General features: G+C 36.0%; 1 protein-coding gene across 3 annotated transcripts in view; it reads left to right on the top strand.

Annotated features, from left to right (window-relative positions):
- KIF18A (kinesin family member 18A) overlaps nucleotides 1–15,441 on the top strand; it is a 41,217-nt gene that overhangs the window by 10,348 nt on the left and 15,428 nt on the right. For 2 of the 3 annotated variants that reach the window (XM_015863449.3, XM_015863450.3), the window contains exons 7-13: nucleotides 765–941; nucleotides 1,670–1,744; nucleotides 2,018–2,127; nucleotides 7,868–8,030; nucleotides 10,460–10,624; nucleotides 12,093–12,214; nucleotides 13,377–13,612. In XM_015863449.3, the coding sequence (XP_015718935.2) occupies nucleotides 765–941; nucleotides 1,670–1,744; nucleotides 2,018–2,127; nucleotides 7,868–8,030; nucleotides 10,460–10,624; nucleotides 12,093–12,214; nucleotides 13,377–13,612 (1,048 nt within the window). Of the gene's footprint in view, nucleotides 1–764; nucleotides 942–1,669; nucleotides 1,745–2,017; nucleotides 2,128–7,867; nucleotides 8,031–10,459; nucleotides 10,625–12,092; nucleotides 12,215–12,574; nucleotides 12,648–13,376; nucleotides 13,613–15,441 lie in introns of those variants that run through there. The other variant, XM_085550007.1, reaches the window with a different exon arrangement.

The following is a 15,441-nucleotide window of genomic DNA, read 5'->3' as shown; positions in this document are numbered from 1 at the left end:
AAGGGGAGCAGCATGAACAGTTGTATGAGAGAGGGACAAAACATCCTGAATTTTTGCCAAACTCAAATCAGTCGCTCTCGCCTCTTGGTCAGCTATCAGTGTCTCCTTTCAAATAGGGAAAATGATCAAAGCTTTTCTTTCCTCTTATGCTGCCAGACAAAGTTGCAGAATTTCACCACCATCTTGTTGGGATGAAAGGCAGAATTTAAAACCTTTACCATTTTGTATAAGTGAGATAATTCACATTGATTTATTTAGTATGGAATTGGGGTACTTGTGGCTTTTGTACTGGAAGATTGAGATTCTCTAAATGTGATGAAGGAAGAAGCTTTACAGAGCAAACTCAGTAAATATCATTGCATAATCAAAACTCATCTGGACACAGTTCTTGGGAGCAAGCTGTAGCTGATGATGTGTTGAGCTGAGGGATCTTGAAAGAAAGGATTTTACAACCTCAGTTTCTCTGAACTGGTTTAGCATATGTTAGTTTTTGTTAGTTGTGCACACCATAAAAATTTTTGTTATGTATACAGACATTGGGAAGTAACCTGACCAGTGATTCTTCTATAGAGGTATTAAAGAATTCCAAGAGATTTAAAGCTGATTGGTTTAGTTGTAAGTATGATTTTGAGGAAGTTTAATCTATATGTAAGAAAAAGTCTAAACCTCTTTGTCGTGTTTAGTGGTATTCCTGGAACAGTAAGCAAACATTCAAGCATATTTAAAATACAGTTGCTTAATACAATACAATGTTTTCTTTATAGAGCAAGAAACAGCACATTCCTTATCGAAACAGCAAACTCACTCGTTTGTTGAAAGATTCTCTTGGAGGAAATTGCCGAACAATAATGATAGCTGCTGTTAGTCCATCTTTCATGTTTTATGATGATACATATAATACTCTCAAATATGCAAACCGGGCAAAGGATATTAAGTCTTCTGTGAGTATATTGGTATTTATTGATCTTCTGTCTAAGGATACAAGTATCTTGTTAAGAGAAGTGTTATTTCTTTCAGAAGCCTATTATCAATTTATTTATCTTCCCCCCCACACCCCAGAATTCTTCTGTTATCTCTTCTTTCTTCATTTGGGTGTTTGGCACTTGAGAGTGTGCTGCTGGCTGAGAAGGTTTTGTCTGGCAAGCTTCAGGTTTACAAATAATCTTCAGCTGGTGGTATCCACAACCAGTTTCAGTGTCTTACCATTACATTTTCAGAGACCAGTAAAGCATATGAAAGAAGAGTCTGAACAGTTGTCCAGCTCTGTCACAAGTAGGATTCAGCTGGAGCTAAGAATCTGAATGAAATTATGTATATTGACAAGTGGAAATCCACTGGGGCTTCCTGTCTTCCTCTCTGTAGTATACATAAATATTGTTTTGACTTTTTTGAATAATCCTTCATACTGTGATACTAACATTTATTTTACATACTATGGGGTTTTACTATTTTATTTTTTTATTGTTCTTTTGGGGAAAACTGTATGGCTGCGTGTATGCAGTGCGGACTACAAAAGCTAAAGTTTGTGGCCAAGCCAGAAATACATTCATCCCTTTCCTCAGAGTATAGTGGAAATGTTATTATATGGTACTTAAACACAGTCTATTTTTATGCAAGGAAATAAAACAATCTCCTTCATGAATTCTAATTTGTTTCCTTTCTTTAACAGTTGAAGAGTAACGTTGTTAGTTTGGACAGCCACATAAGCCAGTATGTTAAAATCTGCAATGAACAGAAGAAAGAGGTATGTTATAATCTGTTGTTTAAAAAGTTCACTTATAGATGTTATAAGTTTGAATTTAAAAATGAAACAAAAACAAAGTTAATGTGACTGAACATGTAGGGCAAGTATTGTCTTAATAACTCTGTTATTAACTTAAGAAATGATCATTTTTATTTTTCAAAAGGACATCTCTTAGTGCTATTTGTTGTGTGTCTTAAGACAAATGTACAGAAAGGTGGTTTCAAAACTTGTGGGGAAGAATCCTGCTAAATGGTGCCTCTTTTTTTTTTTAAGATCATGATGTTGAAGGAAAAATTGAGAATGTACGAAGAAAAGCAAGCAAGCATTCCTGAAAGCCAGAATTCTTCTGTAACTTCAAACCATCAGCAAGCGGAAATACGAAGGTAAACTGATTGCATAAAAATTTTTCCTTCAAGACTGTTGTTAGCCTGATTATAAATAATAACTAATATAATAGCAGGTAATATAAATGAATAATATAATGGGTAATATAGATATTAATATAATAAAGCAATAAAAATGTCTGTAGAATGAATTTATTCTTTCAGTATTTGTTTTGTTACTTCTCTCATTGTTTGACATAGGGTAGTACAGTACTGTCAATTCGGTTCAGAAAAGGTGGATTTAAAATGAAACAAATACTGTTTTCTTGGAGTATTTTAACTTACTAGGCAAACTATTCAGCAAAACACTGTGAGATAATCGTTTAGTCTGATCATCAAGAAGCATATGACATCATGAATTGTATTTATGGCGAATGTCTTATAACTACTTTCTTATGAAGCATTTACTGACAGTGCTATGCATCTGTCATGTGGGCATTATGGTGCAGGTTATATTGATTCCCATCAGACTTTTCTTTAACTGCTGGTATCAAAAATATTTGTATATGTGATAAGAGGTGGAATCTAACTGAAGTCATGAACTTCAAGAAGTAAGCATATAATTATAAAAATGCTTATGTGATGGGATTTATTAGGCTTACCTTTGCCTTCGTTACTGAAATGAAACTATTTCACTGAGAAGTTGGTTATTTTTGTTCCAAGGCTACCAGTATTCTTCTGTATAATTGTGCGTATAAAGTTCTACCACTGACAATACAGAAGATATAGAAATATCTTAGAAGATACAGAAAGCTCCGGTTACTCCGTAGGAGCAACAAGTTCATTCTGAGTACCAGGGTCTAAAGATTTTGAGGGGAAAGGTAACAATGTTCTTCAATCTCAGATGTATAAATCACTATATTGTAGTAACTGCCGTAGTATAACCTCAGTTTTGAGATGAAATTTATGTTTTACTTTATCTCGTCTTCATTTATTCTGAGCCTTTACTTAGCAACATTCCTATGAAGTTATTTTAACTTGCCTATGCTTTCTATCTTATTTTCTTGTTCTTGTCTTAGTGGAAGGACCTACACCTGCAAGTGATATCTTCCTAAAAGAGAACTTTTAGAACTCGTGTGCATGTGTATGTGAAATATATGTTTGCAGACCTGGCAGTGTTCTACTATGTGAAAATGAGAAGATGTTAGTGAAATATTTACAAGTAAAAATACTCAGGACAGCTCTTGTTTGTATCTGTGTGGGTAGCACAGAGCTGGCTTAGGGTTGTTCACTAAGGTGTTATTATTCACACTGAAAAATCACTATGTCTGCTAATAAGATATAACAAACAACTGCCAGCCAGATAATCAATAGGGGAGAAAAAAGTGGGGGAGGAATAAATCAAGCAACTATTAAATATATGTAGGCTGCACAGTAAGCTGAGGACAGAAAAAGAATGATAAATGTAACACTATAGATTAGTGTTGCATTTGAGTGCTATGTAATAAAATAATACAATATGTCAGTATGTTTAAGAAAAGGGGAAACCATAGTGGAAAAGCTTCCTGAAAGGTAGCTGGAAACATCTTGTGGGGCAATAAAAGCCCTTTCTATAGGACTTGGAAAACTAGACAGTCCTTGAGCAAGGGAAAACAATTGTGTGGTTTTTTTTTTGTTAATGGGAAACTAATCATTGTAACTTAAAAAATGGGAAAGTAATTTTCTTACTTGTAAGGTATCATAGCTTTTAAGATGTATTACCAATAAACTGGTTAAGTCTAGACAAGCAGAGATAGTAAGTTTCTGGGAGAGGCATAGTAGAGTTTCTGTAAGGCTCTTTGTTAATTCTAGGAACATGTTATCAAATGGAAATTAGTACTCTACTGCATATTTAAAATATATATATATATCAAATTTATATGTGAGTTCTAATGCTGTTTTTTCTGCTCACAGCCAGATGAAGTGTTTTACCAGTAACTTTTCAGGGTGCGGAGCAGAGGGGCATATGAATGCCAGGTTTCAGCAAAGCCCCTTGCAGTTTGGTTCTGTGGGCTGATAATGTAGAATATGTAAATGACAGCAGATGCTGCTAAGGCTGGCAAATACTTCAGCAGTAGTACCCTTCTTGTGAGATTTGAATGGCAGGAACTTGAGTTATTCTTTCACATGGAAACTCATTTGTGTTAGTAGGCTTTTAGTTCCTATTGCTTTTAGATTTCTCAACCTTCATGATGTTCCTAGCTATCTTCCTTGTGTGACATAACTCAAGAGAATACCTAAGATGTTTGTATGTATTTGTTACACAGGTCAGTATGAGATGGTTAGGTTTTGATTTGAAAGTCTTACTGGGCCTGTCCCTTTGTATCTCATCGTATATGATATTTATTCACCTACTTAGTTCAGTTAACTCTTGAACTGGCCTCTTGAATGTGTTTTTGATCTGGGAAAACCCCCTGAGGTGAAAGTAAAAATCCATTCCTTCAAATTACAGGTTAGTGCAAGAAAACAAATATTTACTAGAGTAGTACCCAACAAGCAGCTCATTGAAATTGAGCTAGTATAAAGTCTTCCATGCTCTTAGACAGACTTGACTGCTTAGCAACAGATTAGGATCTTGGAGAGTTTTCAAGGAAAGGAGGTAATCTTTGTTACATTTGTTTGGCTAAACTTAAGCTAGTTGAGGTTCATTGTGTATGTTTTTTATCTACTGAAGGAGAAGAAATTTATTATGCATTGTTTAGAGATGTATTGTTACCATCAAACGTCTGGATCAAAACCAAAGAAATTGCAGCTGTTGGGTATCTTTAGCTGTACTTGTGAAACCTCTTCAGAAAATAGTTATGAAATTGTGTAGGGGGAAATGCTTTTACTTACTGGATGTTGGTTGTCTCTTCTTTCATAAAGTAAACGTTTGATATTTTATTGGAAAGAGATGAAGTGTCATTCTTATCTGCAGAATGTTAGCAGTTTGGACAAGTTCCTTCTTTAACTGTAAGTTTAAGAGGTCACTGAACAGATTACTTAGTCCTGTCTAAATATTACCACTTTTCTAGTGTGGCATATATACCATGAGTTCTGTGATCAACATTCTTCTCTTTCCTATCTAAATTAGGGTTTTGACTGCTGCGGCTACATCAATTCACATATCCCTAAATAGAGGGTGTTTGAAAAATTAAAGCATACTAAATAATAATGATGAGGATTTTGAGGCAAGCCAAATGAAGTTAATGTAGAAATATCTAAAATGTAGTTTTAAGATCGCTTTTTTGTAATTATTCAGGTTCTAGTAATTAAGGCTGGAGCAAAAGCAAAGTCAGTTTTCTTTTGTCAGAGAACTTTGTTTTGCATCAGTCCTTCTCCAGACAAAACACTGTGTAGCCGAGATCAGTTCTTCTGGTAGTACAAAGGTTGTGATAAACCTCTTTTTGTTATTTACCTTTCATTTTCAAAGGGATGTTTAAACTTTGGCCCATTTTCCTGTTTTGGGGGTTGATTTGTTGTTTGGTTGGGTTTTTTTGCACTCTAGGGTTAATTTAACTTCCTATAATTTGCCCTTAATTTCATTCTGTGTGTGCCAATAGTTAGTCAAAGGCAAGAGTCTGTAAGATGTATCTTCATTTTTCAGGTATATTCTATGCCAGGATTTGTTAAGAGAATTTTTTTTATGTTCTGAAACATCCATAGAGGTGCACATAAGTCTGTCCCCCTTCTCTGCGGGAATGAGTGATAAAGTAGATTTAGCATTTTCTTCCTCATGTGAGGATCTTTTCACACTGATTCTACTCATGATGTGAATGATCAGTTCTTCCATGCAGATGTACAGGTTCTGTCAGTACTCTGCTACTTTCTCCCTTCTGTTTGGCACAAAGTAGAAAGTTTTAACCACAATATAGTGTTCAGTTGGTGTTCTAGAACGTCTTCCAGTTTGATCTGGAAGAGGTTCACCTGATTATGCTGCCTGCTTCTGCAAACCTAAAGATCATTACTGTGCTTTCTGTTGATTTGAGATAGAAGTTATGTCTGCCAGACTTTCAGGTCTTCAGCCTATTGATGCAGACAGTGGACACTGGCTTTGGTACTGCCACCCATACATAGGTTTGTGAGCTCTGAACTAGGCAGTCCAGAGATAACCATAATCTGCATGTGCTTATATGTTCACTCTAACAATTTTAAGTGAGGAATAGGGGAGATTACTTCATAGAAAGAGAAGTATACTTATTGAGATAAGCAGGAGTTTTGCAAAGGCTTCTCTACTTGATATTATAGCTGGAACACTGCTTTTTTTTAACTATACTAAAGGATAATTCACCACTAATTGCTGGTAATAGTTCCTGATAAATATGGACTACAGGAGGAGATCCTGTTCTGCAGCTCACTTAAATTGTTTGCAGAGTTTTACTGCGGTTAAAATGAATAGAATTTGCCATCACTTCTCTGCTGTTTTTCCAAAGCAGGTGGGAGGGACCATGTTTCTATGGATACCATGGAGACAAAAAATTCATCCACTTGTGCAAACATTCACTCATAGGGGTGACTGTTTGTATAGATAGTAGTAGTGTAAAGTAAGAGCAGTCACATTCTGCAGTAGAATATCTTATTCCTTTAAGAAATATTCCTAGATTTACTGTGTGTCTGTACAGATTTTTATATCAATAAAATAACTTTATCTGGAGAACTTTGGGCAAGACTCCTGAGCTTGTGAAACTGTAGAATAGAGTTGCTCTGTTCTTAAATTGCAAGTAAGAAAATAGAATAAAACACTTTAGTTTGTTCAGAAGTTGCTGCTTTGGAAATACATTTACTAGAATCTATGTGGCAAGAATGTCACTTCAGCTTGTTCTCTACTTGAGCATATGCTCACTTTTATAGTAACTGGACAGCATTTCATGATGCTCTGTAATAAACAATGTATAACAATCCAATTTTTGTATATCTTTAGAACGCTTGCGTGTTAAAATGTTGTCTGTGAGAAATACTTTGGTGTTGTGACTGACATATGCAGCATCTTTTTAGCTATTCTGGACTGCACTTGCAGTATTTGGAATTGAAGGGAAGAAAGTACCACCACAGAAACTTATATTGCAATGTAGTAATCTTTCTAGGCTTTCTCCTTATTCTTGTTACTCTAATTTGCATTGCATACTAGGGATAAGCAGATTTTTGAGACCATTTAGACTTAAGTCTAGTTGGAGTAACTTCTAAGTATCTTCTATCACGTGGTTTACCCTGTTAGTCTGATAGGTGTTAAAGAATGATGCATATTCTGATCTACATCATCTGTGATTTAAAATGTACAACAGAATTTTGGCAAAAGTGATCGAATGTGGACTCCTGTGCAGTTTTCCTTTTCTGGAGAAGGCAGCTGTGTGTCTGTGGGAACAGTAATTTGATTATATACAACTAATTGCTGCACAAAGTAGAGAATCTTTGGAATACAGAGCAAGGATTTCTGTGAAGAGTTTCTAGATGTCTTTTGTTTTGAGTCCCAGTGTTATCTTCATAAACATAAAGCTTCATTTTAGTGACAGCCTTGAAACCTTGAAAAAGCCTTGAAAGCTTTGCATCCCTTTTTGAATTTGAGCCATTAGTGGTGCACTGAAACTTTTTTGTGCTCATCTATAGTAGATGTTAGGTTTTTTCTCTTATTTTTTTTTATTATATTATAATAGCCTGAATTGGATACTTTCCCAAAATAAAGGATGGATTTCCTTTAAACAAATATATATATATATATTTATGTATATATAAGGAATTAGTAGCTCACTTGCTTATCTTAATTGTGATGCTTCACTTTTAATAGATACAAAGAAATTCTTAAAAATGTTTTTGCAAACCGTGAGGAAATCAGAGGAGAATACCTAAAGCTGGAAATGCAGCTGAGAGTCAGTATGCTGAAGACTTATTACCAGAAACAGTATCATGAACAAATTCAACTGATGTGCTCTGAAGAAAGAATAGAGAAGGTGAGTTGTCTAAATCCTAAAGTGTTTATGTAATTTAAACAGTTAGCTAGTGCTTTGTTATTTATACTGTTGATATGGGACAGTATGGTTAACCCTCAGTTAATATTTCTAACTAATACAGAAACCATCAGACTTTTTTTCCTCATGTCACATAAACTGTGTATGTTTCTGCTTGTTACTGCTAATTGTGTAAACTTTTTTTAGCTTAATCTTTTATGGGTGGGAGTGTCATAGTTACTTAATGCCTTGGGAGACTCGTGGTCTTGTCCAAAACCAGTATGGTGATGTATGGATGGTACAGCTATAGAAGTAGTTATGAAGCTGAGGAATCCATGTGTTATTACTAATCCTATCTATAAAGAAAAACATTCACATTGGGCTAAACAAGACAGATTCTTACTGTTTCCAATACTCACCAGAAAGTTCTCTGAATAGTTGCTTATGGGCAAAGTCACGTGACCCAGAATTGTGCATAAATGCCTTGAAATTTAACTCAAGAGTTTGCGACTAAGTATTAACAACTGATGTTGCACTGAATGCTGTGTGTTCATGCACAATTTCATGCACGTCTCTTATGAGCTGACTCAACTTCTTTGTTGCATCTTAGCAGTACCGCATTGAAGTGCTCCAGTGTTGTTTTTGCCATTAGATAATCTACAGATGTGACTAAGAGGCAAGCATCGCTGGTTCTATAAGTACAATGCCAAAGTTACTAACAAGAGTAGGTCACAATAATGGTAAAATTAAATGAGACCGTTTTGGTTGGAGCATATTGGATTTAAATTTGGAACCCAGATATTTGATTGCTTGCAGACTACAATGCTTCTGTTCTTCCAAGTATTTTCTACACATTTTACAGTCTCTGGCCCTTCTCTCTGAAACGTACTGTGAGGCTGCGGTTATATTTCTGAAATAATGATTTTAAAGGAAGAGTCTTCTAAAGCTAGATACATCTTCCATTTAATTGTTCATGCTCACTAACTGCATATAATCATTTTAGACAAGTTAATGTAGAGCATGTTTTCTAACCTGTACTTTAAAAACCTCAGATTAAAAACTTAAAATCAGAATTTTTTTTTTTGCTTCATTGTGAAATTATTCAAGTTTGTTCCCTTAATCTGTGCTGCTGCAAATGCTTTTTCTGTGACAAACCTTTTTGCAACAGTTCAGTTGGTGGAACTTTGGTCAGTCCTGAATGATCATGCCTTTTTTCACTTCTCTGAGTTCCAGCCCTTCTAGAACTCAAGCACTGTGTTCCCAAATGTCCTGTTTACATACTCTTCCTTCCATTTTGTTACCCTTCTTTCTATTTTCCCATTCCTAGAGTAGTGTTAACCTTAAGAAGTATAAGCAAGTCTTTATTCAGTTTTCTGTATCTTAAAGGTTTCTTTATCAGCCTTGCAATCTGTTCTTTCCAGTGTTTGGTTTAAGATATGGTAAACGCTGAAATTCTTATAGGCTTTTAAAGAGCGCATTAGACATGAAATCCTCCTCTCCGGATGCTTTACTATGGTTTTTACCTCCTTTAAAAGGAGTGTATTCCTGGAAAGCATTAACATCACGGCTTCAGTTTTTCTGCTTACCGCAATTGCTCATGTTGAAATTACTTGTTGAGTGTATCCCAGTTCTTCAGTCTGGGAGTGACAATTTTCCATCTCATGCAACTTATGCAGTCATAAAACAGAGTAGGAGCCAAGTGTCTTGGCCAGGAGAATGTGCTTCGGAAGTCACGCCCTCTAATACAGTCAATTGATGGGTTTTTTTCTATTTCATTACTATAATGTCACATCTTTTTTTTCCTTGGGAGGTATTAGAAGGGTTTGTCAAATGGTAGGATATTGTCAATGCCATCTTCATTGACATGCCTTTTCTGTACCATTTAAAAACTGAAGACAAGAATGCAAAATAAATCATCTGGTTTTCTCTACTTCAGCAGTCTTAAAAGCTTTGCCCTGGCCTTGCTGGACAGAGGGAACCAGCAGTAGTTGAGTACTACTGTTACTGTAGTCTGATACTTAATTCTTGGTACTTTCCCTGTGGAGCTCACATTGAGCTTCTGGATTCTTTGATCTCTTCGCGTTTTCCTCACACTGCCTTATCTGCTAAGTGAAGCTCCGTCCAGTGTCTAGTCATTGCTTGAAGCACACATGCAGCTCAGGTGTTTTTGCCGTGCTGGTTCTGTGTTCTGCTCACCAGGTATTGAATTAAACATGTTGAAAAGTTAGCAAAAAAGTATAGGAATGTTTACACATGATTCAGTAATGCTCCATAAGGAGAATGAGCTATTTTACTTTTATTAAACTAGACAAAAGGTAAAATATTTGCTGTGTACTGTTAAGTGTAAGTGTATGGAATAATTTTGCAGAGAGATGCTGGAAAATATCATACGAAAGTTGCTGCTTTAAACACCATGTCTTTTTCAATTTTAGGCCACTTGTAAGCGGGATCATATGCTTGCAAGGCTTAAAACTTACTGTGCACACATACAGAAGAAGAAAGAGGAGAAGATTGAACGTTTTGAAGAAAATACCAATTGGCTGCATCGCGTTGAGAATGAAATGCGCCTCCTGGATCAAGAGAGCTGTATTCCAAAGGTAAGAGGCCTTTCACTTCAAGGGCAGATTTCATGCGTTGTAGGCCAACATCTGACTCAAGAATATGTTTTTCTTCTCTTTCCATCTCACTTATGATTTTGACTGAGACTAATTCTTTCAGAGTGGTTTTGAAACCCAGTGTTTTAGATTTTTACCTTAAAGGTACCACATTGTTTGTACAATTATTCTTTCTAAAAGTTTATGATTACCTGCAGAAATACATTCTAAAGGTAAATAAATGGTATGGTTGAGCACTTAAGACAGCAGCTAAAGAGTTGATTCTGTTTCTTGCCCTGTGCTTCTGTTATTGCCTTCACAGTAGGTTTTAATGCTTGTCTAAGCATGCCTAACCTAATTTTTGTCTTGGCCAAAAAGAAAAACAAACCAAGAACATTCTTTTCAAGGTTGCGAGAGGGGTGAGAAGCAGAGAAGAAATTGTGTTAAGCTCTCTTCCAAGTTTTAGCAACTTGAGTTTGATGCAGTCCCAGATGAGCACCAGAGCTGGCAGAAGGGAAGGGATGAAAGCATGTACAGGAAGAAAAAGATGAGGAAAATGAAGGGTTGGGTTTTTTTCTCCCTGCCTTTTGATTTTTAGCTGGTAATTAGGTTGGCTCAAATTACATTGTGTAATGAGCGCTTGTATAGCTCAGATAATAGAATATTTGTATTTTAATATCTGTACTATAATAAGGATGAGTAAAATTTTTTTGTACTGTAAGAGTGGATTTAAAAGTATTACAAATAAAATAATGACATCACAGGAAGATGACTGAATATTAAGACTTGTTCCAGTCAGTTATTGAAATACAAATATGGAGCAAGTACACAGGAAAAGAAGCAAGTGTATCTTTGGCCATGCAGACATAAATACATGCATGCCTGTTGGACTCCTAAAGCTAGTTAGAGCACACTCCTCTTTTTGTTGAAGTGTTGGTAAACCTGAAGGCAAAAAGTCAGCATGCTAGGAAAAACAGCCATGCACCAATATGGTTAAATATAGATGCATCAATTTATTGCCTGAAAAGCCATACTTTTTTAGCAGTCAGACAAGGGCATTCAAAAATCACACACACTAATTGTAGGAAAGCTACTACAATAACAACCCTAAAACTGCCCTTCAAAGCCACGAGACATGCATTCTTTTCCTAGAGGTGTCCTTGGTTCTCATGCTATTTATCCTGCTCCATAGCTGCTGCTCTGTGAAGTCCTTATCTTGATCCATGGCTGCTGCTCTGTAAAATTCTTGTATTACAACACTGAAGGAATTTAACAAAACATTTATGCATGTAAATGAAAATCAAGCAATTCACACCTATCTGCTACAGTAAATTTATTACGATACTACTGATCCATTTTAGTTTTACATTTCAGTAGATCACCTATTAATATGATTATTTTGTTTTATGCTTCAGTTTCTCACTTATAATTTGATGTATAGTTGTTTGTTTTTCCTTGCAAATTTCATAAGGAACTGCGTGAAGATCTTCAGTGTTGCCATTTAAACCTGGAAGTTAAGGACCTGAAAGCCCAGATTGAACACATGTTATCTCTATTGTCCCTTCAAGATCAGCACTATAAGCAGACAGAAAAGTAAGTACAGTTTCACGTGAGGCCTATTTAAAACTTTCATTTTGGCATTTGTAACGTTGGAATACATAGCTATAGAATTGATACTTATTTAAATCAGAAGCATGATTTTGCTCACTTTTATTTCTAGATTAGAATTGTTTTCTTTCAGAAATTCTTTCAGAATTAGATTTCTGTTTTATGTCATTCTTTGTTTATCTGAAACTACAGCCACTGCCCAGTACTTATTTCTATTTCATTTCTATCTCTGTTTGGTTTTAAGGAATTGTTGATAGGCCATGAAATCTTTTTTTTTTTTTTTTCCCCACTTTTAAGTTGAACAGCACTGATTTTAATTGTTTGCGTTTGTATTCATGTCTACAGTGCAGGGAATTAAATGTTTCTACCTGTACTAAGAACATTATAATTAAACAGTATATATGTGGACAGACTGCAAACAAAACGGCTGAATTTGCAGGTAAATATCTGCTGAATAGAAGCGTTCAGGGTGTGAGAAATGCAATGAGGAGTAATCACAAATGTCTTCAGTAAATATATTTAAAATGTATATAATGAAATATTTCCAAAAAGAAATAACTTTCTTCTAGTTATCCTTTGAAGAAAGGGTGTTTAGCTTTACATAAAAAGATACACAAGCCATTAAGGCCAAAAGCTAAACACTTTCCATTTCTGTAATTTCAAAATTTCCCTTCATGCTATTTTTTGTTTATGCATCCCCTTGGCTATTTTTTGAATCTATAGTTTAGTCTTGCAACTGTGGCAACAGCTAACAAATTCCTTTATTCAGATAGAATTCTGAAACTTCTGTCACTTGAATTTGTTTTGCAGTTGTGCATGCATCTTATCGTATTTCTGAAATTAAGTATATGATGACTTTTGTTGTACCATTTGAGGAATCTTAGACACAGTGGGGAAGAACTGAAAATCTTAAAACACTGAGGGAAAAGCTAAGCTTGGAAAGTACTTACAGAGAAGAGAAAAGTTAGTTGACTTAGTCAAGGATGTTTTTTCCTAGTTTAATTTTCTTGAATTATGTAGCACTATGTTGCAGATCTCAAGAGTGGAGGAGGACAAGGAAAAACCCTTGAATTACTAGTGGTGGCAGCAGTGCTAGTAGAGACCAGCTAAGTTGTGATTCAGTCACATTTATCTTCTTGTTTTACAGAGTTCTAAATGCTTTGCTTCCAGTTCTTCGCAAGCAATATCTGATTTTGAAAGAAGCTGGGTTAGCAAATACTGCAACTGAGACTGAATATGGAGAGGTAGAACAGCTGATTCAAAGACAAAAATCGGTAGTTTGGGCTGACCAGACTGGAGGTGAGGAACAGAAAGAAAACTGTGGGCTGGATGTGTCAGCTATCTTTGCATTCCCACAACTTGTGAACAAGCAAAACACCCCATGTAAGTAAATAACTAAGTTCTTCTCTGTTGGAAATATTAAAGTATTTCATGAAAAAGCTGTGTCTCAATATAATGGTGGATGCACACTTCTGCTAATACTGAGGTTGAATGTGAAACTGAGATTCAGGGCCACTTTCTGTAAAAACAAGTGAATGCCATTCCTTATTAGACAAGAGGAATAAGCTTACTCTTTCAGTACCCAGACACTTTTCATAGCTCAGCTCTAACAGATAACTCCCTTTTTTTCTTGTAACGTGTCCCATGCATCAATGTTTCTAGGTACTTTGTAGCATTACTAACCTATCTATTTCAGCCTCTAACATGATGTTGATGGAAAACGTGTCGATTATATTATTTCCAAGTGATTCTAAAAATTAAGTGGCTTGTACAGTTACTCAGTACAAAGTAATACCTTTTAACAGGGAAGCGCATTTGGCCCATTTTGAGTTGACCTGGAAACAACTTAGTACAAAGTCTTCTAAGTTTATTTCTTGAAGGATCAAAGGGTTCAGTGTTTTCGTTGTGAAACTGACTGTTTTGCGGTGTGGTGATGACCCCATGACTTCCCCATAACTCTAGACAGCTGTTTGTTCTTGTTTGCTATCTGGGGAAAAAATCTAAAGTTGCACTGGAGTATTTGTACTGAGGGATGATGAATGGGATCTCAGAGCTGCTGTGGTGCAGTGCTTGAATCTTCTCTTCTGGATAGGCAGCAATCAGCACACGGGAGCTTTCTGGGTAAGGCTAATAAACCGTAATAGTGAAAGATCTCCATAGGTAACAAAAAGGAAGCTTTTAATAATTGTTGTGCTTCTCAAAAGCTAGTTGACATGGAGAAGCAGTAAACCCTGGAGCGCTGCAATTAGTTCCATGCTTTCTTTAGCTTTCTTCTGTTATTCAGCTTATTCTGGGTTTGAGAATTGTCCTGCCCAAGTTCTTTTTTTGCTCTGTTTTCATCAAATGCATGCACAGTTTTAACACATTAGTATTGCTGTTGAACGTAACCAGAGCGCTGACCTTGTTTGTTTGGCTGTGTGCAGATAAGGTCTGATTGTATTGTGTGGGCTGTTTCTTTAAGGTATAGAACTGTTTGTTTTAGCAGTCGAGGAGAGAAGGAAAGAGCTGACATGTTGGACTTAGGGCTCTGCCCCTGCTAGTCAGAGACTCAGCAAAGTTAAAAGCAGTTAGTGGCTTACTTGGTTGTCCTTCTTAAGGTGAGGGCAGCAGATTTCAGTGGGAGATAACATTCTTTCACTCTGCTCCAATCATAATTCCAGTACAGAAAGGAATGGGATATATTATCACAGGTTGCTGGCAATCTTTGGGAAAATTACAGTAGTCATAAGCGATAGTATCTGTGTTGCTTCTGTGATAGGATGCTAATGAAAATCTGTTTTGTAAAGCTTTATGAAATGAAAGTAAATAGTTACTTTCTTGTTGTATTTATAATTATCTATTTATAAACAAAGAGAATACAGTTTAAAGTTAGTTTCCTGGTTTGTTTATTCTGTTACTAAGTAAGGGAAACTGTTGATCACACTAAGCCTCTGATTAACCATCTGAGGCAAGAGACAGGTCAGCTGCAGGAGCACAGGTGAAGGTAATTCAGGTGTGCTCCCAGAAGGGTGGAGCTTGACTCCACCTCTCCTAGCCCATTTAAGGGCTGACCACCACTAAGGTAGCATCTCTTTCTGGAGGAAGAGACTCCTCTGTGGGGTTTTTGTGGTGAGCCTCAACATTGGTGAGCATCCATCTCAATTGAAAGCCTCAGCACTGGTGAGTCTTTCCTTAGATACCCTCTGGCTAACCGTTTACTATGTAGTTACAAC

The sequence above is a fragment of the Coturnix japonica genome, chromosome 5 (genome assembly GCF_054131305.1).
Source record: "Coturnix japonica strain WE chromosome 5, WE-NBRP24, whole genome shotgun sequence".
NCBI classification, from domain to species: Eukaryota; Metazoa; Chordata; class Aves; order Galliformes; family Phasianidae; genus Coturnix; species Coturnix japonica.
Note: the sequence above shows the minus strand (reverse complement) of the source record. Positions and strands in the feature narration are given on the sequence as shown.